This window comes from Eriocheir sinensis, chromosome 65 (assembly GCF_024679095.1).
Source record: "Eriocheir sinensis breed Jianghai 21 chromosome 65, ASM2467909v1, whole genome shotgun sequence".
Taxonomy (NCBI): Eukaryota; Metazoa; Arthropoda; class Malacostraca; order Decapoda; family Varunidae; genus Eriocheir; species Eriocheir sinensis.
The window spans coordinates 6,396,460-6,423,096 of record NC_066573.1 but is presented as its reverse complement, the minus strand read 5'-3'; the positions used below and the strand labels follow the sequence as shown (position 1 = coordinate 6,423,096).

The following is a 26,637-nucleotide window of genomic DNA, read 5'->3' as shown; positions in this document are numbered from 1 at the left end:
TCCTCCCTTCTCCTTTGTTGTTAAATGCAACAATGAACAATCAATCAATCAATCAATACTACTTTTGATAAAACTCGTTTACTTAAAGTATTTCTACAATATTAGGCTAATGGACCAAACTCATTGTGGTTTTAAGATATGGTAGTAGCCTTTTGGGGTGTCTGGGATGAATTCATGCCCTTGCATTTACTAGCAGTCTACGTCTTGATGCTCCCGGCGGCTCCTCCCATGTGTGAAGGTACTGGCTCCCGTGAGCACCCAGCTGGTCTAGCCGCTAGATCGTCGCGGCTGTATTGCCGGCCAGGAATTGCCAGGTGTAAAGCCGCCTTAAATTAGCAAGCTCTCAGGTGCTGCCGGCCGCTCAGCTGAGAATGGTGGGTGAACTGGTATAGAGCGGAGGGTGAGGAAGGGAGAAGGGAGACAAGAGTGGAGAGTGAGAAAGGGAGAAAGGAGCACTGTCAGGGGACATGAGCTGAGGGTGAGAAAGGGAGAAGGGAGTACTGGCAGCGGACAAGAGTATATACGTGGAGGTTAAGAAAGGGGGAGAGAGAGAAGGATAAAGAGGCATGGGAGGTGAGTGGAGGGTAGGAAAGGGAGAGAAGGTAGGAGAGCAGAGGATGGGGAAGGAAAAGAGGGGAGAGGAGGATGAGATAGGGAGAGAGGAAAGCAGAGGATGACCTAGCAGGGAAAGGAGCTTCTGAGTCACATCAAGCTCTGAGTAACTTGACATTTTCCTCACAACAAATCATACTCAGTCAAACATCTCTCCATGCAGTTATTCATCAGTGTGCGGCAAGAAGAAGAATCAGTCGAGTGTCTTAACTGAAATAAAGCGAAAAAGGGAAAAATAGATAGCTAGACTAACGTGATGCCAAACTTGTTAATTTACCCATATATTTATTAAGGTATTTATAGTGTAATATTATAGATGACTGTGAAGTATAAAAGTTGGGCTGTGTTATTTGTGCATTGGAAATTATTATAATGAATAAACTTTTGAGATGCAACCATTTATCTTTTATTTTTACGGCGACTTTTTGGAGTGGCGGCTTTATATGACCTGACGGAAGCTTGAGGCTGTGGCGGGCACTGCTTGGCAGGGTGTCATTATATATATATATATATATATATATATATATATATATATATATATATATATATATATATATATATATGCTGGTGTAGTCGCGCCTACGATATGTTGTATATATGATGGTGTAGTCGCGCCTACAATGTGTTGTATATAAGATGGTAACTAATGACTATGGTGGTGAGTCGCGCCTACGATATGTTGTATGGTAACTAATGACAGATAAGACAGTAACTGTAATGGTAGGAAATGTATGTGAGGAGTTAGGAGGAAGTGTGGTGGGGCGGCGATGGGCGCCTCAGAGTCCCTGAGTAAGCGCGTAGACGCTGAACTCAGCATAATCGTCAGATAACCAAGAACAGTGAATATGTCATGCCTGACCCAAGGGTCAGATACGGTGCCATAGCAAGGCTTGCTTCAGGCGAGGAAGACAGACGCGAGGCGAGAAGACGAGAGGCAGGAACGTGAGGCTCCTACCCGTGGCGAGGAGACGAGTCAGAAACGAGCGCAAGACTCTTACGGCGTATTTCGAGGCTATTATTAGACCCCTCAATAATTGTGAATATTATAAGTTTGATGTTGTGTCGAGTGTTGCAGGTGACATAGTGTTGTGTCGTCACTGTTACTTATTGGGTGATTACTGTGTCGAGTGTTGCAGGTGACACACTGGCGATGTGTCGTCACCGTCAGGGACTCTGAGGCGTAAAAGGTAAAGAATAGCCAAAAGAGAGGTCAATTTCGGGTGGAGAGGTGTCTTGATACACAGTGAGTTTGGGAGGCTTTCCCCTCAGGCGGGTCAGGCACTACACCTTTCTCGCCCGTCTCCTGGCATCACCCCCCCCCCCTTTCCCTTCATCCCCATCCCCCTTTTCCATGATCACCCCCGTCCTCCCCACATCCCCGGCACCAACCCTCCCCCCTTCCCTTCATCCCCATCCCCCTTTTCCATGATCACCCCCGTCCTCCCCACATCCCCGGCACCAGCCCTCCCCCTTCCCTGCATCCCTCACCTACGCCCACTCCTCCTCCTGTCCTCCGCGCAATCCATGCATCAGCACACAGCTTCCTGCATTCAAAGAAATCTGTTACACAATTACACAAGGACGCGTGAGTGCCAGAGATCCTATAAGCAGCGCACATTTTCCAGCTGGTTAAGGTACCGCTGCTGTGTGTCGCTCCGGAAACATTGCATGGCACTGCCCAGCTTTCCAGTGCCGGTGCCAGTGACGGGTCAGGGGCGAGGTACCGTTGGCTGTTGTTGTCATGCCAGAGAGAGCGCTGTGTGGCATGAGGAGGCACACCTGGAAGGATAATAGGTTTTTGTTGAGGCCGAGGGTGGGGTGCCATATGTCACTGCAATGGACCAACTTTTTATTCTCACGGAGTACTTTCACCATTGTCAGAACGAGTGTATTTATGCCGGGATGGAGTTTAAGACGTGTGGTAAAGTAAACAATATCGAGACGACGGGCATGAGGAGACACGAATAGGAGGATAATAGTCTTTACGGAGGCTGCGGTGCAACCTCGCATGCTCGCTACACTGGACACTTAAGGGTCGGTAGTTTTGGAGACAAAAGAAGAAAAAAAAATCAAGCTTGCAAGCTGCTTAGTATCTACCCAGACCTGGTTTGTATCGGGCGTGGCCAGGAAGACAGGAGGTGGTGAGCGTCGTGTGTGTGTTCCTGCAGCCTCGCCGCAGCGTTGGGAAGCACCGAGCAGCAGGGCAGCACCCACAGCACTCTGCGCCTCGTGTCAGCAGTGAACAAGGTGAAAAGTCATGCGTTAGAGCATCAGCACTGACCACACGTCCGAGGCGGGACATCCATCGAAAAACAATATTTTATAACAACATCCTTGGCAAGTCTGTGTGAGAGTCTGTGCAGAGGACGGTGGCACAAAAGGGTGATGGGTTGAGAAGCTTGCCCAACGGAACGGGACTGATTTGTGCGTCAAGATCAACATTCTATAGAAAGGCGAAGGATGCGTGGAGACGACTGATGCTCACAAATGGGTGATGTTAATAGGGTTCTAGTAGTGAGCGAGTGTGTTAGAACATAGCAGCGGGTTTGATTGGGATAAATTCAGATTGGATAAAGACACAGGCAGAAATTGGTGTACTGACAGAGTGGTGGATGAGCAGAACAGGCTAGGATTTCAAGATAAGGTAAGATACGTTAATAGGGAAGACAGGTGGCGACAGGTGGTGTGAGGACTGCAGGACTGCTTTGTGTGGGGTGACTGGCCTCTTGCATACTCATTAGTCGGTATCATAAGGCACTTTCGCTTCTCACATCAGCTATTTCTAAAGGTCAAAGAGGGAGTCAGTCGGGTTCTAATGATTGTTTCTTTAGGTTCATGGTACAGAAAAAAGGTCAAACTACCACCTGGGTCATAAAACTACTCCTGGAAATGCCCACAACTCCTACGAAAGCCATGTCAAATATCTATTCTTGGGCGGCGAAATGTTTCATAAAACGACCCATTATGTTTTCAGGCCATGTGAGCCCTTCCCTATAACCAACATATTGACAGTGAGCAGCCAAGCGTCGCAGGCCCTGCACCGAGCTCACTTTCCATACTAAAGGAAGCAGCTCAAGGGCAACAACAAAACAAAACAAGGAAGCCTGCATCCAAAACCAGTATTTGTGGTACACGCTGTACCCGTCAAGGCCAAGACAACAAACAGCTGCGGTGGTGAATTTTCTACCATCTGGCTAAGACTTCATTGTCATTCTATTACTAAATACATCTGTGCTGTTTATCTCTCACCCAACTCTACTAACTATGTACAATTCTTTGACTACTTGAACTCCAAAGTGGAGCACATCTTGACCCACTCTCCCTTCGCTGAAATCTCCATCCTAGGAGATTTCAATGTTCACCACCAGCTTTGGCTTTCATCCTCTTTCAGTGACCAGCCTGGTGAACAAGCCTACAACTTTGCTCTCCTCAACGACCTAGAGCAATTAGTTCAGCACCCTACACGTATTCCCGACCGTCTTGGAAACAGGCCCAACATACTAGACCTCTTCCTTACCTCTAATCCTTCTGCTTACTCTGTCAAACTGTTCTCTCCGTTGGGCTCCTCCGATCATAACCTTATTTCTGTATCCTGTCCTATCGCTCCTGTACATCCTCTGGACCCACCGAAGAGGCGATGCTTCTGGCATTTTGCTTCAGCTCGGTGGGACGACCTGAGGATGTACTTTTCCGATTTCCCGTGGAATGATTACTGCTTCCAGGAGTGAGACCCCTCTGTGTGTGCCCAGCGCATCACAGAGGTGATTGTCTCTGGAATGGAGGCACACATTCCACGTACTTTCCCATGCTAAAAAGCCTTGGTTTAATCACGCTTGTTCTCGTGCTATCAAATACAGAGAGGCAGCTCACAAACTAATCTATCTTTTCTATGCACTCACTCACTCTACTTCTCCTTCTCTTTCTTCTCGTCACTCTTCATCAATGTTGTTACTCTTCCGTTCTGTCCCAGGTTGAGGCTCGCCCGCCACAAGCATGTGGGTGACGGTGGCGCTGGTGGTGGCGGTGGTGGTGGTCCTGTTCTTCAGGGCCAACGCCAGGCCCCCGGGGCTGCCTCCAGGTGGGTGGAGTGTGGACGTACAGGACGTGAGTTACATGACACATAAGTTCCTGCCGATGACGCGTGACGCCGAACAAGCCCCGCAGGTTCTCGCTGACTGTCTCTCACTGTGCCTTGCAGCAGGACCCTTCGCGCTGCCCCTCGTCGGCAACGCCCTGACCATACTGTTCCTGACTCCCATAGGCGCCTTCAAGAAGTTTGCGAAGGACCACGGCGGGATTCTGACCTACAAGGTCTTTGGTGAATGGTGAGCTGTTCCGTCGCTGTTTTGGCAACCTGTCACACAAGACTGCAACGTTATATTTTTTTTTCTGAAGTCTCAGGAAGGGAGTCGAATATTTTTTATTATGAATGGGACAACAATAGCAAAACTAGAACTTTCCTTTTAGTGAGTTTGTCTGTTTTACCCTTGTGGCTTGAGTAATAGAGGACTGGACAGGCTTGGCAGTCCTGTGGTGAGGGCCAACACAATGGGCGCCTTCATGAGAAAGCTTAGACAGCTAATTAATAGGAAGAGCACGATAATAGGATTACAGGAACTTTTCAGTCGGGGTTGCATGACCGGGCTCTAGCAGACTCATTGTTCCCATATCGTCACTTTGATAAACAAACTACCGAAGTATTTTTTTCTACTTTTCGGGAAATCGCAAAAAAAAAAAAAAAAAAAAAAAATCCTCCTTTTCTCCTTGGTGTCTCGCGCAGGGCGGTGTTGGTGAGCGACCCGGCGATGATGCGTGCCGGCCTGGCGAACCCTGGCCTGGTGGGACGCAACGACAACAGGCTCTTCGGGACACGGGACGACCTCATCAAGGGCGGGAAGAGCCCGCCCCTGGGTGAGAGAGCGAGAGCGAGAGAGCGAGAGAGCGAGCGAGAGAAAGAGCGAGAGAGCGAGAGAAAGAGCGAGAGAGCGAGCGAGAGAAAGAGCGAGAGAGCGAGAGAGCGAGCGAGAGAAAGAGCGAGAGAGCGAGAGAGCGAGAGAAAGAGCGAGAGAAAGAGCGAGAGAGCGAGAGAAAGAGCGACGAGAGAGCGAGAGAAAGAGCAAGAGAGCGAGAGAAAGAGCAAGAGAGCGAGAGAAAGAGCGAGAGAGCGAGAGAAAGGCGATATTTCAGTGAACTAGTTTTTTCTCCAGGCTCCAAGGTGTCACAGCCGTTGTCACTTCTACACCTCAGCTGGGCTCTCTGTTTTTTCAATCTTTTCAACTTTTTACCAATTCATCGTCCATAGCCACCTCACTCTCCTCCTACCTGCTTTCCCCGCCCCTCCTCGTCCCCGTCTTAACAGGCCCCAAATTTCTTCTGATGAGAGAGTGAGGTTAGCCCCTGAGGACAGGTGAAAACCAACACTCATGAGGACCCGACTAATCTCCTTTATGGCCTTTTGAAATAATTGTTGTGAGCGCCGAGACCATCTGCAGTGCACACGGCCAATGTGTCAAGGTGTCGCGTGGTCACTATTACGGTTGTAAAGACAATAACAGTGACGTGACGGGGCGGGACATTGTCTGAATGCGTCATGTCGTCACGGTTAAGGTTGTAAAATGACAGTGACGTAACGCGACGGGCCAGTCTCTGAAGGTGTCGTGTGGTCACTGTTATGGCTGTAAAGTGGCGGGCTGGGTGACAGTCGTTCCTTCCCCGCAGGAATCATCAGCACGAATGGTGACGCGTGGAAGAATCAGCGGCGGTTCACACTTCGCACCCTGAGGGACCTCGGCTTCGGACGCAACAGTCTGGAGCCCATCATGCAGGAGGAGCTTGACGAGTTACTGCAGCTGCTGAGGCGGCGGCAGGGCGAGAAGGTGAACATGGAGGTGAGTGTGTGTGTGTGTGTGTGTGTGTGTGTGTGTGTGTGTGTGTGTGTGTGTGTGTTTCCACTGATCTATCTGTATCTATCTATCTATCTATATCTATCCCTCTATCTATTTATCTATCCATCTTAGCTGCCCGTGGGAACCACTGCCTTCCCGTCGAAGGGTGGGAGAGGCGACGCGCGCCTCAGCGTATATCCGCACTAATTGACTGACAGATTGACCCAAATGGTAGGAGCGTTATGCTCAGAGAGAAGGGAGATAGAAGGAAAGAGAGGGAAAGAGGATGGGAGGAAAAATAGCGAAAGGAAAGAGAGAGGGAAAAGTCGTGGCAAGAGTTTTGTCCCTGATCTACGTTCCTCCCCCACCTCGCAGATGATCTTCAACGTGAGCATCGTGAACGTGATCTGGGCCATCACCATCGGCAAACGTTACTCCTACGACGACCCGAGGCTGGAGGAGTTGGTGCGGAAGACGAGCAAGATGGGGGCGGCCTTCAACCCCTTCCACCCTGCCCTCAGGTACACACACCTCTTATGATGGACGCGAGGAGCATCTTAAATTAGGAAACACAAGGAGATTGAAGACTCGAGTATTCTAGTGATGATTAAGAGTAGTAAAAGCTGACTGGTGCAGGTCATGTCATGCATCGAACTGACCACAACTGGACAACCAAACCAAGTGAATGGCAGCTCATGAATTTAGTAGTCGGGGCAGAAAGAGAACTGGGTGGAGAGGTGGAAATATAAAAGAGAGAGAGAGAGAGAGAGAGAGAGAGAGAGAGAGAGAGAGAGAGAGAGAGAGAGAGAGAGAGAGAGAGAGAGAGAGAGAGAGAGAGAGAGAGAGAGAGAGAGAGAGAGAGAGAGAGAGAGAGAGAGAGAGAGAGAGAGAGAGAGAGAGATTTACACAGATTTACATAGAAAATCAGACCACACAGACCCCATGGTCCAGACTAGGTGAGAGAGAGAGAGAGAGAGAGAGAGAGAGAGAGAGAGAGAGAGAGAGAGAGAGAGAGAGAGAGAGAGAGAGAGAGAGAGAGAGAGAGAGAGAGAGAGAGAGAGAGAGAGAGAGAATATCTTCTATAAAAAAAATGTATGATGATAAGGATGATGATGGTGTTGATGATGATGGTGATGAAGGTGTTGTGTCCACAGGTTCGCGTGGGTGAAGAAGCTTTTCCCGAACCTTTCAAACCTCAAGGCCATCGAAGAAGGCATGGGGGGTGTTCTGACCTTTATCGAGGTGAGGAGGAGGAGGAGGAGGAGGAGGAGGAGGAGAGGGTGGTGGAAGAAGTAAAGTGATTGCAAGTTATTCAGTAATAATTATAGTAGTGATAAAAGTAGTAGTAGTAGTAGTAGTAGTAGTAGTAGTAGTAGTAGTAGTAGTAGTAGTAGTAGTAGTAGTAGTAGTAGTAGTAGTAGTCTCTGTCTTTCCATGTCTACCATTCCTTCCTGCTGGAATTACGCCTTCATACAGCCTGTGTCTAAGAAGGGTGACCGCTGCAATCCCTTAAACTGCTGTTCTATAGCTTTACTTTCCTGTCCTTCTAAAGCTTTTGAATCAATCCTTAACGGGGTAATTCTAAAGCATCCATCAAATTCTGACCTCTCTGATCGCCAGTGTGGGTTCCGCAAGGGGCGTTCTACTGGTGATCTACTTGCCTCTCTCTAAGTGACACTTGGTCATCCTTTCTTAGCCATTCGGTGAAACTTTTGCTGTTGCCTTAAACCTCTCGAGCGGTTTTATTAACAGAGTCCGACACAAATCTTTGCTTTCTAAACTACCCTCCTACGGATTCTCTCCCTTTCTTTGTACTTTTACCTTCAGTTTCCTCTCTGACCGATTGACGCGTGCTGTGGTAGTCGGTCACTAATCTTTCCCTAATTTTCTGTCTTTTTGCGTTTGGCTTGTGGCGCCGGTAGGCTTTCTTGGTGGGGCCTGGTGGTTGGCCTTAGCGCAAGTGTTCATAGTGGCGTCATATTGCTTGGCTCACGCTGCCCCCCTGGAGCTCACCTTTGATCCTCTTTTAGAGAGAATCTAGAGTCCAGATTGATAGGTGGTCTTGAGGGCAGCAAGTGGGTAGCCATAGACCATCTTCTTGAACGCCGTACCTGCACGCTAACCACTCAGCCACCGCCTTCCTTATAGAAGGATATAGTAAATGAAGGCACGGGGACACACAGACGATAACACCCGTAATCCTCGCGTGTGTGTGTGTGTGTTGCAGGGTGAGATGGAGGAGTACCGGTGTCAGATGGCGGGCAAGGTGGACACGGGCAGCTACATCGGGGCTTACCTGCATGAGCTGGACACGCTCAAGCCCGAGGAAGGCGACGACTCGGCGCTGTCCTGTGAGTCCTCGGCTCCACGCGATATGTCTGGGGGAGGGAGAGAGAGAGGTGGTGTGAATGGAAGAGTAAGAGAAAGGTAGAGAGATAGTTGATATGAGAGAGAGAGAGAGAGAGAGAGAGAGAGAGAGAGAGAGAGAGAGGCAAATAAACATGAGAAAAAAATAACACAGACAAATAAGAGGACAGACAAACAGACATACAGACAGACAAATAAATGGAAACAACAAACAGACAGGTTGATAGACACACATAAACTTAACCTGCCAGATAATGACGCAGCCCTGGTCCCCCTCAGTGCACCAACTCACGGCCAACATCACAGAGCTGTTCCTGGCGGGCAGCGACACCACGTCCATGACACTGCGGTGGGCCGTGTACCTGCTGGCCTCCAACCCCGGGGCGCAGCGGGCCATGCAGGACGAGATGGACCGCGTGGTGGGCCGGGACAACATGCCCACCCTGGCCCACATGGACAAGTACGGATGTGTTGCCTGTTGTTATTCATGGCCCCACTCTTAGGGTCCACTCTTATCATCGTCTCATGGCCCTCTCCTATGACCTTTTGCTTTATTTCATGGACCACTTTCTTTCATATCATGGCCCACGCTTCCTTTAGGTATCTCATGGCCCACTTTCATGACCTTTTTCTTTGTTTCATGGACCACTTTCTTTCATATCATGGCCCACTCTTATGGCCCACTGTTTCCTTTGTTGTATGGCCCACGCTTCCTTTAGGTATCTCATGGCCCACTCTTTGCTTTATTTCATGGTGCACTTTTCCTTTAGGTAACCCATGACCCACTCTCTCCTTCCCACATCCCTTTCCTTCACTTCTCTCTAAAACACATATGGCTGCCCTTCTTCCTTTAGTCGACTCCTTCACTCCTCTCTTTAAAATCTCCTGGACCACTTTACTTTCTCTCCTTTTAACCCGCTCTCTCACTCTCTCTTTAACCTAATGCTCAATCATGATAGTTTTTCTTCCCTCTTGTGGTTATTTTGCGAGATCTTATTTTCGTCTTCAGGCTGTGGTACAATGGTGTGTGTGTGTGTGTGTGTGTGTGTGTGTGTGTGTGTGTGTGTGTGTGTGTGTGTGTGTGTGTGTGTGTGTACCCTCCTCGTTCCCCCTACAGGCTGCCCTACACCATGGCCACTATTTACGAGGTCCAGCGTGTTGGTGACGTCTTTCCCTTCGGCGTTGGGCGCAAGACTACCGAGGACATCACCTTGGCAGGCTACCGCATTCCCAGAGGTGAGGCGAGACCTAGAACCAGGCCGCGATATAAAGGGCCAGTTTCACAGTTCCCCATGATGGGTTAGTAAGCTCCCAAACCAATACCAGAGCCTTCGAAATTTCCTTGTATAGTGTCTGGTGTTTATATTTAAGTTCACAAATTTGATGAAACTATACTAGAAAAGTCTTGTGTATTTAGTGTGGCATCGAAGACCTCACCATTTTGGATTGTATGGGATTCTATAGTTTGGTTCGGGCTGTTACGAAGACACTGTGTTGGACTGTGAAATCGGCTCAAAGTTAGGGAGTCGATGCAAACACGGTGGGAGGGTTCCTGTGAGGCTTGGCTAATGGATGGGTGGAGCAGATGGTAAATGGCAAGTTCACAGTAGTTGCAACGTAATCTATCTGCCTATCGATTTATCTATCTGTCCATCTATCTATGTTTCTGTCTGTGTATTGATCTATTTATTCCCCTTTCTACCTACTAACCTACATCTCTCTCTCTCTCTCTCTCTCTCTCTCTCTCTCTCTCTCTCTCTCTCTCTCTCTCTCATAGAAAACATCGTTCTTAAGAATCTTAATAACAGGCAAAAAAGAGTCAGAGGGGGGATGAGTAGGAGGAATATGCCCAGAATCGTTCAGAGTGCAGTTTTTAGAGAAAGTTTGAGAGAAGAGTTCAGCCTTAGAGATAGATGAGACGGCGGTGTTGCCGTCAGGGTTAAGGAGAGGAGGGAAAGATGAAGAAGTGAAATTGGAGGAGATATTTTTGGCTAGGTGCCAGAAGTCACGGGAAGAATTAAAAAAAGCAAGTTTTGACATTTCCTATTTATGAAAGAGGTTTTGGTAAGTCGAAGAATAGATTTGGCACGATTCCGGCCAGAAATGTAACGATCATGGTTAGCAGGAGTGCGAAGGCTCTGGTACCTTTTGTGAGGTGCCTCTCTATCTTGGATAGCACGAGAACAAGCGTGATTAAACCAAGGCACACACACACACACACACACACACACACATATATATATATATATATATATATATATATATATATATATATACATATATATATATATATATATATATATATATATATTTACCTACTTACCTATCTGTTCATCTATCTATCTATTCACCGATATTAGTACCTATCCTTCGATCTCTCTCTCTCTCTCTGCCCCAGGCACGTCGGTGACGTTCCTCCTGAGCCGCGGCCTCTCGGATCCCAAGTACTGGCAGGAGCCCGACAAGTTCCGCCCCGAGCACTTCCTGACCGACGACGGCAAGATATTCAAGCCCGACCACTTCATGCCCTTCGGCTCGGGTGAGGCCACGACAGATGACAGTACCAAGAAGACAGGATAGATATAGATAACCTGCATTACGTATACGACAAAGCTGCAGCGGATTAGATGAAAGGGTTTTCGTTGGCTGTTGCTGGAAAGAGAAAGAGAGACGAAGAAAACCCCCTGAGGTCATTCATTAATAAAGGCGAGTCCCGTGCAGAGGGAGGGAGGCCGGCGGTGGATGTGTGCCCTGACCGACGAAGAGGATTTTAATGCTCAAGGGGCGGCGATGAGATCATGAACACTAGTAAGCGTCATGGAGGGCACAGTTTGCTTCACATCCATGACTGACACAGACGTTCAGGTGTGGAAGGGAGGTCATGAACACTATAATAGTTAGCGGTATTGCAGCTTCAGCTTGTCCCATTGCCTTTACCGACGCAAAGGAGCTCTGCGTTGGGAAAATAAACACTTACGAGATAGTGATTTGAGGTTCTCGTGTTCCAGGCAAGCGTGTGTGCATCGGGGAGTCCCTGACCCGGCTGGAGTTGTTCCTGTTCCTCGCCTCCATCATGCACCGCTTCTCCTGGCGCCTCTCTGAAGACCCCGTGTCGTTTGAGAAACGCGTTGTCGTCAGCAGCCCGCCGATCTTCTCCGTCTACGCCGTTAGCAGGGACGAAGAGACGACGGAGAAGTGACGGGGAGGCAGGTGTATCAGCAGGGAGAAGGAAGAGATAGAGGAGGATAAGGAGGAGGAGTGATAGGACAGCAGAAGTTACAACAGGGAGGAGTAACGAAGGAGAAAGAGGAGGAGGAGAAGGTGACAGCAGAAGCAACAGTAAGGACGAGGAAGAGAGAGAGGAGGCGGAGGATTGACGCTACAGTAGAAGTAACAGCAAGGAGGAGGTGTGTGTGTGGGGTGGTGGGGGTGGGGGGGGGAGGAGAAAGAGGAGGAGGAGGATACATGGACGAGCAGGCGGCAGAAAGTTTGTTGGCTCATTGCAACGCTGTCTGCTTTTAGTGATTTAGGGTAAGTACACAGAGGAAGGAGGTTGCCCGAGCGGTTAAGTGTTCAAGAAGGACGCGGGCAATCGACTCCGACCCGCACGCCGAGGGACAAGAACGCGTGTAATACCTCTGTCGGTTATGATCCAGCCAGTGTTCAGCCAAGATGTCAAACTCGTGGTCTGATGAGTTCATGTTGCTGGACAGTCCATAAAAAAAAGTCAATACATGATTTTTTTTTTTTAAATAAGTGCATCACAATCTGCAGCTTGTACTTAAGTGGTAGGGCTATCGGTGCTTGATAAAATTGTTAAAGGTGTGTATTCAAATATAATGGTTCTTTTTAAAACAATCACCTACATACTGTGTTTAGTGCTGCTTCTTACAAAATGAATAATCAAACAACAGAAATACATGACAACTTGATTACTGTAGTAGTATATAAATCAAAACTGTAAGTACCGTCACAGTAATATATACCCTGTGAGCTCAACGTCCATCTCGCTCTGCACTTTTGTCAGCGCGGGTTGAGCAGGCAAAAAGGGTCTGTGGAAACAGGAAAGCGTGTTGGAGCAGGCCGCCTGTTCCAACAGGCTCGAGCCCGCTTTCTCTGTGAACGCCTGTACTTGTTTCAATGGTACAGTTCTTAGCGCGGGTCAGCGCCGGTAGCCCGCGCGGGTAAACCTGCTTTCACTGTGCTTGATAAATTTGTTAAGAGTGTGTAGTCAGACATAATGGTCCTTTTTAAAACAATCACCTAAATACTATGTTTAGTGCTGCTTCTTACAAAATGAGCACCAAGGCAGCTGGCACACCGACGCAACCAGTTGCATGAAACAAGTTGCTTACGACCCCGCAACCAGTTGCATTGCGACTGACACATTGGTTTCTTTAGAACCCCTCACATCGAGGCGACTGAAACTGCAGTTGCGTACATCTGATCGCTGCGCAACTTTCTATGCTGGTCATGTGGCAATCAGTTTCTGCATGGCCCCAATTACATATGTTAGTGTTACAGGACATTTGCCACTTTTCTGACCAGTGAGTGATCTGGTCTAGATCTCTGGACGATTTTGCGGTCTGCAATCGTGAGGACCTTTCTACCCACATTTGGGTCGTCGGCAAATTTAGAAAGGATGGAATTAATCCAGTTGTAGGTCGTTGAGTTATATAATAACGAATATGGGTTTCAGCACCGACCCCTTTGGCACTCCACTTGTGGCCGTGAACCACTCAGAGGCCTGCTCGTTGAGTACAGCTCGCTGCTTTCTTCCAGGGAGCCAATCCTTTATCCACACAATCAGACTCTCCTAGCCTCGCCAATTTCAGTTCTTGAGGAGTCGTTCGTATGGTATGTACTTTGTCAAAGGCCTTTCGAAGGTCTAGATAGTATATAACTTCACTGAGGATATGGTTATCCCAGTTTTCATATAGGCCACACCCTGGAAGAAATCCAGTAAGTTGGTTAAGCATGAGCGCTTATTTCTGAAACCGTGCTGAGCATCGGAAATGATATTGTTGTCTTCAAGAAACTTGACGAGTTTGTCTCTGATGATCTCGAGAACTTTTCCCGCCACTGAAGTTGGGCCAATTGGCCTGTAGTTTAAGGCCACGCTTTTGTCTCCCTTCTTGTAGATCGGTGCTAAGCTCACTTGCTTGCAGTCTTCGGGAACTTTGTTTGCATGTTTGCTGTAGTGTCAAATCATAGATGGCGGTGAGTGGCTTAGGTATTTAGTACTTGAGTCCTTTTAGAATCCTGAGTGACAAGTCCTCAGGTTCGGTTGACATATTTGTGTCGAATTTATCTAAGTACATTTGCACGTTCCGTTCGTTAGCTGTGTCAGTTTCTAGGGGCGTGATTCCCCTCGGTGGAATGGGGTTTTCGGGTATCGACTCGGTGTTCTCGACAGTGAACACAGACGCGAAGTTCTTGTTCAGGATTTCGACCGTGTGTCTGCTGTCCTATGTTAGGGGACCGCATTCATCCTTAAGGGGAACAGTGTTACTTTTCGCTTTCTTTTTTGTTCTTAAATGTAAAGAACATTTTCGGGATAATAGTTCATTATATATATACAGGAACAAAAGGAAGAGGAGGAGGAGGAGGTGCCCATTCAATTTTGCTTCCACTAAATAAATGAGAAAGAGAGAAAGAAAGAAAGAAAGACAAAAAGAAGAGAAATAAAAACTTGTAACATTCATAACTTGTGAACTCTCTCTCTCTCTCTCATTATATGTCAATATGATTTTTTTTTCTTATTAATAAATTTCTGCTTCGCTTGCTCTCAAGTTAAATAAAAAGTGTTGAGCTTTGAGTGATGTGTTCCTGGCCATCCCTGCACACGTAATAATAGCTAATAATGATAATAATAACAATAATAATAAAAATAATTATGATATTAACAATAATAATAATAACAATAATAATAATGAATAGTTTATTCAGTTACGGCAAGTGTCAGGCTGAAAATTTACAGTTTAGAAATACATTTGCTTCCTTCTTTTAGGCATCTCGCAGTTAGCTACCTTTAGCTATACAAGGCTGCCAGGGTAATTTTTGCAAGACTCATGGTGTTCGGAGTATTCTTCTCCCTCCGTCACCCTTACATTCCCCCCAGGGCTCCCCGCGTCCCCTCAGGCCACCTCGTGGGTGCAGGGTTATCACCCCGCAAGTTGGCAGCAGCACTCAGGGCGGGGCGGTGAGCTATATCATTATGACAGGACGAGCGATTCTCGGGGCGCCGTGACAGATAGCGGAGGCAGGCAGGTTTAGGGCGGCGGGGGGCGAACACACACACACACACACACACACACACACACACACACACAATCAGCGAAAAGTACCTTGCGTGGGGTCATGGCTGGGGTGTGGACGCGCCCCTCAGCACCGCTCAGCACTCAGCAGCTCAGCGCCTCTCTCAGCTCAGTCAGCCATGCCAGATCAGGCCGCGGCCGATAATGAGGCGTGTGCAGCATGTGAAGAGTCCGCCGCCACTACCACGACCAACTTGACCATGGTCTTGACAACGACTACGTCACTACGACAACGATGAGGTATGGCTAACACATCTCCCTCCCCCTCTCTCCCTCTCTTCCTGCCTGTCTCCCTCTGCCACTGTCCGCCTCCCTCCCTTACTCCCTGTCTTCCTACATCCCTTACTTCATGGTTCCTTCTCTTCCTTTTTTATCACTCTCTATCAGTTCTTGCTCTCCTCTCCCCTTCCCTGCCCCCTGTCCTGTGTCCCAGTCAACAACCTTCCCTCCTTCCCTTCAACCTCATCCCCCAACCCGTCTCCCCCTCCCGTCCTCCCCGCATCCCAGTCACCAACCTTCCCTCCTTCCCTTCAACCTCATCCCCCTACCGGTCTGATCCCCCCCACGTCCTCCCCGCATCCTCGGCATCAGCACACAGCTTCCTGCACTCAAGGACGTCCACCACACAACACAAGGACGCGTGGGTGCCAGAGATCCCTTAAGCAGCGCACATTTTCCGGCCCGTTAAGGTACCGCTGCTGTGTGTCGCTCCAGAAACACTCCATGGCACTGCCCAGCTCTCCAGTGCCGGTGCCAGTGACGGTGAGGGCGTGACGGGTCAGCGGTGAGGCATTGTTGGCACTTGTTGTCATGCCAGAGAAAGCGTCGATCATATGGGAGTGGCATGTTTAGGCACGGCTGGGAGGATAATAGGTTCTGTGTTGTGGCCGTGCTTAGGGTGCCAACTCACTTCTATAGCCCGACTTTTTACTTTACTCTCACCACTGTAAGGACGAGTGTAGTACTTATGGAGTTTAAGACATGTGATAAAATAAGCAACACCGAGACCACGGGCATGAGGAGACACGGCTAGGAGGCTAACTCTCTGCGAGGAGGCTGCGGTGCAACCTCGCTGATAATTGTCATGTTTGCTACTCTGAACACTCAAGGAATGATCATTTATGGGACAAAGATTCAAGCCTTCACGCTGTGGCTGTGCACTCTTCCTTAGTTTGTGGCGGGCGTGGCCAGGGAGAGGGTGTGCGTCGTGTGTTGTGTGTTTGTCTAGCCGCAGCGTTGGGAAGCACCGAGCAGCAGGGCAGCACCCACAGCACTCTGCGCCTCGTGTCAGCAGTGAACAAGGTGAAAAGTCACGCGTTAGACGGCTAGAGCATCAGGCCTGACCACACGTCCGAGGCGGGACATCATCGAAAATCAGTATTATAAAACAGCATCCTTGGCAAGTCTGTGTAGAGGAAGGCGACACAAATGAGTGATGCGTTGAAACTTGAGGAGCTTGCCCAACGAGGACAGATTTGAGCGTCAAGATCTGCATTCTCTAGAAAGGCGAGCGATGCGCGGGGGCTTGCCTCAAGTTTACAAATGGTGTTAATAAAGTTAGTGAGGTGAGCGGCCTCGCCTGGGTTGCCGCTGTTACTTTGGCTGTCCATTTGTTATCAGTTCAGCACATGATATGATCTGCCCAGGTCCATTTCCTAATCTTATCTTGGCTTAGTCTTAGCGAACTCTATGAACAGCAACAGTTTCGGACGACAACGTGTTCAAGGCGGATACGTGAACCTTTCTCGCCACGCGAACGCAGTGCACACCGACTCAAACAATTAAACTTGCATTCTCTAGAAAGGCGAAGGGTGCGTGGAGACATGATCGAGGTTTATAAATGGATGAAGGGCTTTAATAAGGGAGACATTCATAAGGTTTTGTTGGTAAGAGAACCGGGTAGGACACGAAGTAACGGGTTTAAACTGGATAAATTCAGATTCAACAGGGACATAGGCAAAAATTGGTTTACTAACAGGGTGGTGGATGAGTGGAATAGGTTTAGCAGTCATGTGGTGAGTGCCAATACAATTGTCACATTAAAAAATAGACTAGATAAATTCATGGACAGCGATATTAGGTGGGGTTAGATACACGGGAGCTTAGGGTCAAAGGAGCTGCCTCGTACAGGCCTACCGGCCTCTTGCAGACTCCTGCGTTCTTATGTTCTTATGACTTACTGTATATAAAGCTGGGCAGTAACTAACGAATAGCAGCAGCAACAGTTACTGACAACAAGACCTTCAATGAGACTAGTGACGCTCCCTCATTTTGCTTGCGCAACGTATCGTAACTTTAAGTACAAACAAAAACAACAGACAAAGATTTGCGAGGCGGGTGACGGTGACGATCCTCATCAACGGTGACGATCCTCATCAACGGTGACCCAATGCGCACGAACCGTTTTATATATATATATATATATATATATATATATATATATATATATATATATATATATATATATATATATATATATATATGTTAATGTATTGTCGTGTCTCTCATATTTCAGTTTACGAAGTTTCGTCATTTGTTCATTTACTCATTTATAAATCTATCTTTTCTATGCACTCACTCACTCTACTTCTCTTTCTCTTTCTTCTCGTCACTCTTCATCATTGTTGTTACTCTTCCGTTCTGTCCCAGGTTGAGGCTCGCCCGCCACAAGCATGTGGGTGACGGTGGCGCTGGTGGTGGCGGTGCTGGTGATCCTGTTCTTTAGGGCCAACGCCAGGCCCCCGGGGCTGCCTCCAGGTGGGTGGAGTGTGGACGTACAGGACGTGAGTTACATGACACATAAGTTCCTGCCGATGACGCGTGACGCCGAACAAGCCCCGCAGGTTCTCGCTGACTGTCTCTCACCGTGCCTTGCAGGACCCTTCGCGCTGCCCCTCGTCGGCAACGCCCTGAGTGTCCTGTTCCTGACCCCCAAAGTCGCCTTCAGGCAGTTTGTGAAGGACCACGGCGGGATTCTGACCTACAAGATCTTTGGCCAATGGTGGGTTGTACCGTCGCTGTTTTGGCAAGCTGTCACACAAGACTGCAACGTTCTGTCAAGTATTACTTTAATATGACGAGGATGTCAAGACCTAAACTATAATACGGACTTTCCTTTTTGTGGATTTGTCTGTTTTGCCCTTGTGGCTTGAGTAATAGCGGAGTGGACGGGCTTGGCAGTCCTGTGGTGAGGCCCAAAATAATGGACGTCTTCCAGAGAAAGCTTCGACAACTCGTGAATAAGAACACTTGACGTTAGGCTTAACAGTAACTTTTCAGCGTAGGATGCATGAGTGGCCTCTCGCAGACTCGTTATGTTCCGATATAATATTTTTCTACTTTTCGGTTAATCACCAAAAGAAAACCCTGTCTTCTCTCCTCCTCGGTGTCTCGCGCAGGGCAGTGCTGGTGAGCGACCCGGCGCTGATGCGGGCCGGACTGGCGGACCCCGCGGCGTCGGGACGCATCGACCTTTTGCTCTTTGGGACGCGGGACGAGATCATCAAGGGCGGGAAGAGCGCGCACCTGGGTGAGAGAGAGAGAGAGAGAGAGAGAGAGAGAGAGAGAGAGAGAGAGAGAGAGAGAGAGAGAGAAATATGATGCATGAGAAGTGTTTACAGTCGCTCCTTCCACGCAGGAATCATCAGCACGAGTGGCGACGTGTGGAAGAATCAGCGGCGGTTCACACTTCGCACCCTGAAGGACCTCGGCTTCGGACGCAACGCGCTGGAGCCCATCATGCAGGAGGAGCTTGACGAGTTACTGCAGCTGCTGAGGCGGCGGCAGGGCGAGAAGGTGGACGTGGGGGTGAGTGTGTGTGTGTGTGTGTGTGTGTTCTGAACTGACTTATCTGTGTATCTGTCTATCTATCTACCTATCTATCTGTCCATCTATCTATCTATCTGTCTATGCATCTCTATCTATCTAGGGTTATCCAAATAGTGGGAGGGTTATGTTGAAAGAGAAGGAAGGCAGAAGGAAAGAGAGGGACAGACGAAGGGAGGAGGAGGAGAGATAGGAACGAGAGGGACAGACGAAGGGAGGAGGAGGAGAGAAAGGAAAGAGAGGGAAAGACGAAGGGAGGAGGAGAAGAGACAGGAAAGAGAGGGAAAGACGAAGGGAGGAGGAGGAGAGAAAGGAAAGAGAGGGAAAGACGAAGGGAGGAGGAGGAGAGAAAGGAAAGAGAGGGAAAGACGAAGGGAGGAGGAGGAGAGAAAGGAAAGAGAGGGAAAGACGAAGGGAGGAGGAGGAGAGAAAGGAAAGAGAGAGGAAAAAACAGTACTATGAGTTTTCGGTTCTGTATTTTTGGACGCTTCCTTCTCTCACACCAAAATCATTTCTAAAGGTAAAAAAAAAGGGGTTAAACGCGTCCCCATGAGTGTTTCTTTACGTTCATGGTGCAGAAACGTTGTCAAACTACCACCAGGGTCATAAAATTATCCATAGAAATCACACAGAGCCTACGAAAGCCTTGTTAAAAGAATGTGCTTAGACGCGGAGTGGTTTAAGAACGTGGCCCTCGTCCCTGATCTACGTTCCTCTCCCACCTCTCAGCTGCTGTTCAACCGGACCATCGTGAACGTGCTGTGGGCCATCACCATCGGCAAACGTTACTCCTACGACGACACGAAGCTGGAGGAGTTGGTGGGGAAGGTGAATAAGATGCTGCAGACCTTCAACCCCTTCCACCCCGCTCTCAGGTAAATCACTGCTATGGTTATTGCCGAAACATTTGGTATCATTTTACTTCTCTTTTACGGTGGACGCGAGGAGCACCGGGAACTTGGAAACAGACAGAGGTTGAGGACACGAGTAGTAGTAACGATTAAGGGAAATAAAAACACAAAAAAACTGATTGTTGCAAAAGAGAGAGAGAGAGAGAGAGAGAGAGAGAGAGAGAGAGAGAGAGAGAGAGAGAGAGAGAGATGGTGTATTACTGTATGGGAAAAGTATGCAGATGATGATGATGATGATGGTAACGTTACTATTGTGAATGAGATGCTTCGTGTGTAGTGGTGATGGTGATGATGGTGATGGAGATGATGGTGATGAAGGACTTGTGCCAACAGGTTCGCGTGGGTGAAGAAGATTTTCCCGAACCTGTCCATCATCAAGACCACAGAAGGATACATGGCGGACCTTTTGACCTTCATCGAGGTGAGGAGGAGGAGGAGGAAGAGAAGGAGGAGAAGATGGTGATTTTTTTTCTCTTTTACACCTAAGGAGACAGCTCAAGGGCGTAAAGAAAAATATTAAAAAAAAGCCCGCTGCTTACTGGTCCTGAATAGAGGTCAAAGGAGTGTCCAAAAAGAGAGGTCACATGGAAGAAGATAGATGATTGTAATGATATCGGTAGTAGTAATAGTAGTAGCAGTAGTAGTAGTAGTAGTAGTAGTAGTAGTGGTAGTAGTAGTAGTAGTAGTAATAATAGTAGTAGTAGTAGTAGTAGTAGTAGTAGTAGTAGTAGTAGTGGTGGCGCCTGTAAAACGGAGTGGAACAAACCGCTACAATACAGTACAATCAACTAAGCCAGTAGACAGCCAACCAGACGAAGGAAAGGGACAAAAAAGGAGTTATAGAAGCAGTAACATTAGGATATAAATGAAGGCACGGGGACACACAGACGATAACACCCGTAACCCTCGCGTGTGTGTGTGTGTTTCAGGGCGAGATGGAGGAGTACCGGCGTCAGATGGCGGGCAAGGTGGACACGGGTAGCTACATCGGGGCTTACCTACATGAGCTGGACACACTCAAGCCCGAGGAAGGTGACGACTCGGCGCTGTCCTGTGAGTCCTCGGCTCCACGCGATATGTCTGGGGGGGGAGAGAGAGAGGTGGTGTGAATGGAAGAGTAAGAGAAAGGTAGAGAGATAGTTGATATGTGAGAGCTGAGAAAAAAAAGAGAGAGACGGACAGATAATCAGACACATAAATAAACAGGCATACAAGTAAACAAGAAAAAAGTAGACAGACAGACAAACAGACAGACAGACAGATGAACGGACAAACAGACAGATGAAAGAGAAACAGACAAACAACCACATAATGTCGTACCCCTTCCCCCCCCCCTCCTCCTCCTCCTCCTCCTCCTCCTCCTCCCCTCCCCCTCCACCCTCTCCACCTCCCTCATTCTCCCTTCCCCTTCCCATCCTCTTTTTCCTTCCCCTCCCCTCCCCTCTCCCTCTCCTCTCCTCCCCTACCCCCCCCCCCTCAGTGGACCACCTAAAAGCCAACATCACGGAGCTGTTCCTGGCGGGAAGCGAGACCACGTCCTCGACCCTGTGGTGGGCCGTGTACCTGCTGGCCACCAACCCCGGGGCGCAGCGGGCCATGCAGGACGAGATGGACCGCGTGGTGGGCCGTGACAACATGCCCACCCTGGCCCACATGGACAAGTATGTTGCTGGGTGTCACTCATGGCCCGCTCTCATGGCCTACTTTTTCCTCTCCTCTCTTATTTTCGTCTTCATGCTGTGGGTCAATTGTGTGTGTGTGTGTGTTTGTGTGTGTGTGTGTGTACCCTCCTCGTTCCCCCTACAGGTTGCCCTACACCATGGCCACTATCTACGAGGTCCAGCGTGTTGGTGACCTCGTGCCCTTCGCCATCCCGCACCAGACCACAGAGGACGTCACCATGGCAGGCTACCGCATTCCCAGAGGTGAGGCGAGACCCTGAACACCAGGCCGCGAAATAAAGGGCCAAAAAATAAAAAAGGTTGGACAATTTCGTTCAGTCGGCGCAACATCCATGGTCATATGCCGGAGAGGGACAGAAGGGGAAGGAATTATAGGAGAAGGGACAGACCCCAGGAGACGGGACACAACCCCCGATTAATACCTGGTACCCATTCACTGCTGGGTGGACAGGGGCGTAGGGTATCGGAAATAAAGGTCCATTTTCTTACACATTTCCTCTCCCAAGTACACATATTTGACAAGGCTTTCCTAGCAGTTGTGGGCATTTCCAGGGGTAGTTTCATGACCCTGGTGGTAGTTTGACCTTTCTTCTGTACCGTAAACATAACAACACACTCATAAGAACTCGATTGATCTATCCACCCATCCATTCATCTATCTATCTCTGTATATACGCATCCATCTGTCGATCTCTCTCTCTCTCTCTCTCTCTCTCTCTCTCAAAGACTTGGGGGTCAAAATCGCGTCAAACCTCAAATTCTCACAGCAATGCATCGATGCAGCAAATAAAGCGAACAGAATGTTGGGCTTCATTAAAAGAAACTTTGTATTCAAGAATAAAGATGTAATACTCCCGCTCTACAACAGTTTAGTCAGACCCCACTTGGAATATGCGGTACAGTTTTGGTCTCCCCACCATGCAAAGGATATTGCTAAATTAGAAGGTGTTCAGCGTCGGGCAACGAAAATGATCCTCCTACGAAGAAAGGCTTTCACCCTTAACATGTTCTCTCTTGAGAAACGTCGCCTCCGAGGAAAACTGATCGAATGTTTTAAAATACTTAATGGTTTCACGAATGTAGACAGATCAACATTGTTTATGATCGATGACACTTTGCGCACGAGAACAATGGCGTAAAATGCAGATGTAGACAAGTAAGCAATCGCACCAAATTTTTTTCTTCACCACGTCAAGAAAGTGAGAAATGGAATAGCTTCACCGTCAGTGGTCCAGTGTAACACGATTGACTCCTTCAAAAATAAGCTCGACCGTCACTTCCTTCAACAATATCAACTAGAGTAGAAATGCAACGTTTTGGAGTCTTCTGATTAATGTAAAATCAACAGACCACCAAGTCTGGACCATGGGGTCTGTGTGGTCTGATTATCTATGTAAATTCTCTCTCTCTCTCTCTCTCTCTCTCTCTCTCTGTCCATATCCTTACACATTTCCTCTCCCGAGTACACATATTTGACAAGGTTTTCCTAGCAGTTGTGTGCATTTCCAGGGGTAGTTTCATGACCCTGGTGGTAGTTTGACTTTTCTTCTGTACCGTAAACATAACAACACACTCATAAGAACTCGATTGATCTATCCACCCATCCATTCATCTATCTATCTCTGTATAATACGCATCTATCTGTCGGTCTCTCTCTCTCTGCCCCAGGCACGGCGATGATGTTCAACCTGAGCCACGGCCTATTGGACTCCAAGTACTGGCAGGAGCCCGACAAGTTCCGCCCCGAGCACTTCCTGACCGACGATGGCAAGCTCTTCAAGCCCGACCACTTCATGCCCTTCGGCTCGGGTGAGGCCACGATAGATGACAGTACAAAGAAGCCACAATAGGTGTAGATAACTTGCATTACGTAAACGATAAAACTGCAGCGGGTTAGATGAAAGGGGAGGGGTATTATGTGCTATAAAAGACAGTTATCCTTATGTTGGCTATTGGTGGGTGCTTAGACGAAGGAAGGGAAGGCAAGGGAAGGGAAGGGAAAGGAAGGCATGGGAATAAAGGAATGGGAAGGGAAGAGAAGGGAAGGGAAGGGAAGAGAAGGGAAGGTATGGGAAAGGAAGGGAAGGGAAGGAAAGGGAAGGGAAGGGAAGAGAAGGGAAGGGAAGGGAAGGGAAGGTATGGGAAAGGAAGGGAAGGGAAGGGAAGGGATGGGAAGGCGTGGGCAAGGAAGGGAAGGGAAGGGAAAAGAAGGCATAGGAAAAAAGGAATTGGATGGGAAGAGAAGGGAAGGGAAGGGAAGGGAAGGGAAGGGAAGGCGTGGGCAAGGAAGGGAAGGGAAGGGAAAAGAAGGCATGGGAAAAAAGGAATTGGATGGGAAGAGAAGGGAAGGGAAGGGAAGGGAAGGGAAGGGAAGGGAAGGGAAGAGAAGGGAAGGGAAGGTAAAGGACAGTGTTAATATAGCAAGCTGGTGCTTTCATATTAATTCATATTTGCCCTTCTCTTATTGCCTCGAGCTACAGAGAAACAGATAGACATACACTTATAGATACACAGACACAGACAGACACAGACAGATATACAGACAAACCGACGACAGGGACAGGCAGAGCAGAATAGGGTTTATGTTTGCCATTGCTGGAAAGAGAAAGAGAAAGGCGAAGAAAATCTATTGAGGTCATTCATTAATTTCCGTAAGGGGAGCCCCGCGCAGAGGAAGGGAGGGAGGGAGGGAGGCTCGGGTATGTTAGCTTTTCATTAGTGGGTCTCAGAGTAATGCCGCGGCCCGCTAAGTAAGAAAAACGTTCCGAGATTGAAATTACTACTCCCGTTACGAACTAGAAGCTGGAGAATACTAGAGTCGTGAGGCGAACGAGAGTAAGAGTGTAGAGAATAAGGAGAAGTTAAAATCAGATGGAATTTTAACTGAATCAGAGAATTGCCGTGAACCAGTAAGAAAATCGTCCCGAGATTGAAATTACTCCCGTTACGAACTAGAAACTGGAGAATACAAGAGTCGTGAGGCGAACGAGGGTAAGAGTGTAGAGAGGAAGGACAAGTTAAAATCAGATGGAATTTTAACTGAATCAGAGAATTGCCTCGAACCAGTAAGAAAAACGTCCCGAGATTGAAATTACTACTCCCGTTACGAACTAGAAACCAGACAAAACTTAAGATTAACTGACTGACTTGACTGAGTGAACTTAAGATTGATTACCATTACGAGATACAAGATGTTGCAGAGAATGGTTTGAAGGGTGGAGAGGGAGTGTGTGGGGGGGAAAGGACAAATTAGAACCAGACAGAACTTAAGATCGACTGACTGACTTGACTGAGTGAACTTAAGATTGATTACCATTACGAGATACAAGATGTTGCAGAGAATAGTCTTGAAGGGTGGAGAGGGAGTGTGTGGGGAGGAAAGGACAAATTAGAACCAGACAGAACTTAAGATCGACTGACTGACTTGCTTGCCTGAACTTAAGATTGATTACCATTACGAGATACAAGATGTTGCAGAGAATAGTCTTGAAGGGTGGAGAGGGAGTGTGTGGGGGGGAAAGGACAGATTAGAACCAGACGGAACTTAAGATCGACTGACTGACTTGCTTGCCTGAACTTAAGACTGATTACCATTCCGAGACACACGCTGGTGCAGAGAATGGCAGTGCATGCGTGCGAAGGAAAGGGAAAGTTTACGTTAGAAAGAACTTATCGAAATTAGGGGAATGCAGCGATCGGCTAAGAAAGAGATATATACGGAGCTTCGCGGAAAAGGATATTTGTGAAAGACAGACAGACAGACAGACAGACAGACACACAGACAGACAATGGCACACACACACACACACACACACACACACACACACCGTCTCCAAAAGTCCCGCCCCCTCCCTCACAGCCTAAGTTCCTTTTTTTTTCCCATGCCTTCCCTTCCCTTCCCTTCCTTTCCCATGCCTTCCCTTCCCTTCCCTTCCCTTCCCTTCTTTTCCCTTGTCTTCTCTTCCCTTCCCTTCCCTTCCTTTCCCTTCCCTTCCCTTGTCTTCTCTTCCCTTCCCTTTCCTTCCCTTCCTTTCCCATGCCTTCCCTTCTCTTCCCTTCCTTTCCCATTCCTTCCCTTCCTTTCCCTTCCCTTCCCATGCCTTCCCTTCCCTTCCCTTCCCTTCCTTTCCCATGCCTTCCCTTCCCTTCCCTTCCCTTCCCTTCCCTTCCTTTCCCATGCCTTCCCTTCCCTTCCCTTCCATTGATTCCTAACTCAAAGGTCCTCTCATCCAACAGCCAAGTAGTGGACTTTTTTTGTTTATCTGCTTTTGTTATTGGCCTTGAGCTGCTTCCTTTGCTGTAAAAAAATCAAGCATCTGTCGGCTCAGTTTAGCGAACGGTGACATTCTTACAGGAAGGGAAATGGCAGCTTCGGTTTGCTACATTCCTTGACCGACGCAGAGGAGCTCGATTTAAAGGGACGGGATTAGGAAATTAACACTATAGAGCGAGATAGCAACTTCAGCGCCTATATTCTCAAGCACTTCAGGGCTCTCACACCCACATTTCATAAGGCTTCCGTAGAGGCTGTTTGTAGGTATTTCGGACTATTTCCATGGGTAGCTTTATGAGCCTAGTGACAGTTTGACAAGGCTTCTGCACCATGAACGCAAAATACACTCATGAGAACCCGACAAACCTCCTTCGTGGCCTTGGGAAAGAGTGGCCGTGGGAGCCGAAAGCGTCTGAGAGTACCGACAATGTTCTCGTGTTCCAGGCAAGCGTGTGTGCCTTGGGGAGTCCCTGGCGCGGCTGGAGGTGTTCCTGTTCCTCGCCTCCATCATGCACCGCTTCTCCTGGCGCCTCTCCGAAGACCCCGTGGTGTGGGAGCGAAGCACCGTCCTCAGCAGGCCGCCGAACTTCTCCGTCTACGCCGTCAGCAGGGAGGAGCAGACGGCGGAGGAGAAACAACAGCAGGAAGGGCAAGGGGAGGAAGAGAAAGAGGAGGAGGAAAAAGAGGAGTGAGGCGACGGTAGAAGTAACAGCAGGGAGAAGGAGGAGGAGGAGGAAGAGGAGGAGGAGGAGGAGGAGGTGCATT

The 26,637-nt window shown here is 48.4% G+C and overlaps 1 protein-coding gene across 15 annotated transcripts in view; it reads left to right on the top strand.

Moving 5' to 3' along the window:
- The first annotated feature begins 1,766 nt into the window (after window positions 1-1,766).
- LOC126987539 (cytochrome P450 2J2-like) overlaps window positions 1,767-26,637 on the top strand; it is a 25,147-nt gene continuing 276 nt past the window's right edge. The window contains exons 1-13 of one of the 15 annotated variants that reach the window (XM_050844564.1): window positions 1,767-1,799; window positions 4,583-4,690; window positions 4,811-4,865; window positions 18,111-18,182; window positions 18,580-18,710; window positions 18,819-18,988; window positions 19,736-19,881; window positions 20,251-20,338; window positions 20,847-20,970; window positions 21,398-21,578; window positions 21,724-21,842; window positions 23,268-23,408; window positions 26,317-26,637. The exon at window positions 26,317-26,637 is cut by the window's right edge and continues 276 nt beyond it. In XM_050844564.1, the coding sequence (XP_050700521.1) occupies window positions 4,606-4,690; window positions 4,811-4,865; window positions 18,111-18,182; window positions 18,580-18,710; window positions 18,819-18,988; window positions 19,736-19,881; window positions 20,251-20,338; window positions 20,847-20,970; window positions 21,398-21,578; window positions 21,724-21,842; window positions 23,268-23,408; window positions 26,317-26,564 (1,560 nt within the window). In that variant the 5' untranslated portion in view covers window positions 1,767-1,799; window positions 4,583-4,605 and the 3' untranslated portion in view covers window positions 26,565-26,637. Of the gene's footprint in view, window positions 1,800-2,276; window positions 2,860-4,582; window positions 4,691-4,810; window positions 4,938-5,392; window positions 5,524-6,330; window positions 6,501-6,872; window positions 7,019-7,651; window positions 7,740-8,724; window positions 8,849-9,143; window positions 9,325-9,981; window positions 10,101-11,262; window positions 11,404-11,872; window positions 12,293-15,756; window positions 15,944-16,066; window positions 16,484-17,830; window positions 17,939-18,058; window positions 18,183-18,579; window positions 18,711-18,818; window positions 18,989-19,735; window positions 19,882-20,250; window positions 20,339-20,846; window positions 20,971-21,397; window positions 21,579-21,723; window positions 21,843-23,267; window positions 23,409-26,316 lie in introns of those variants that run through there. The other 14 variants (XM_050844567.1, XM_050844575.1, XM_050844563.1 and 11 more) reach the window with 14 other exon arrangements.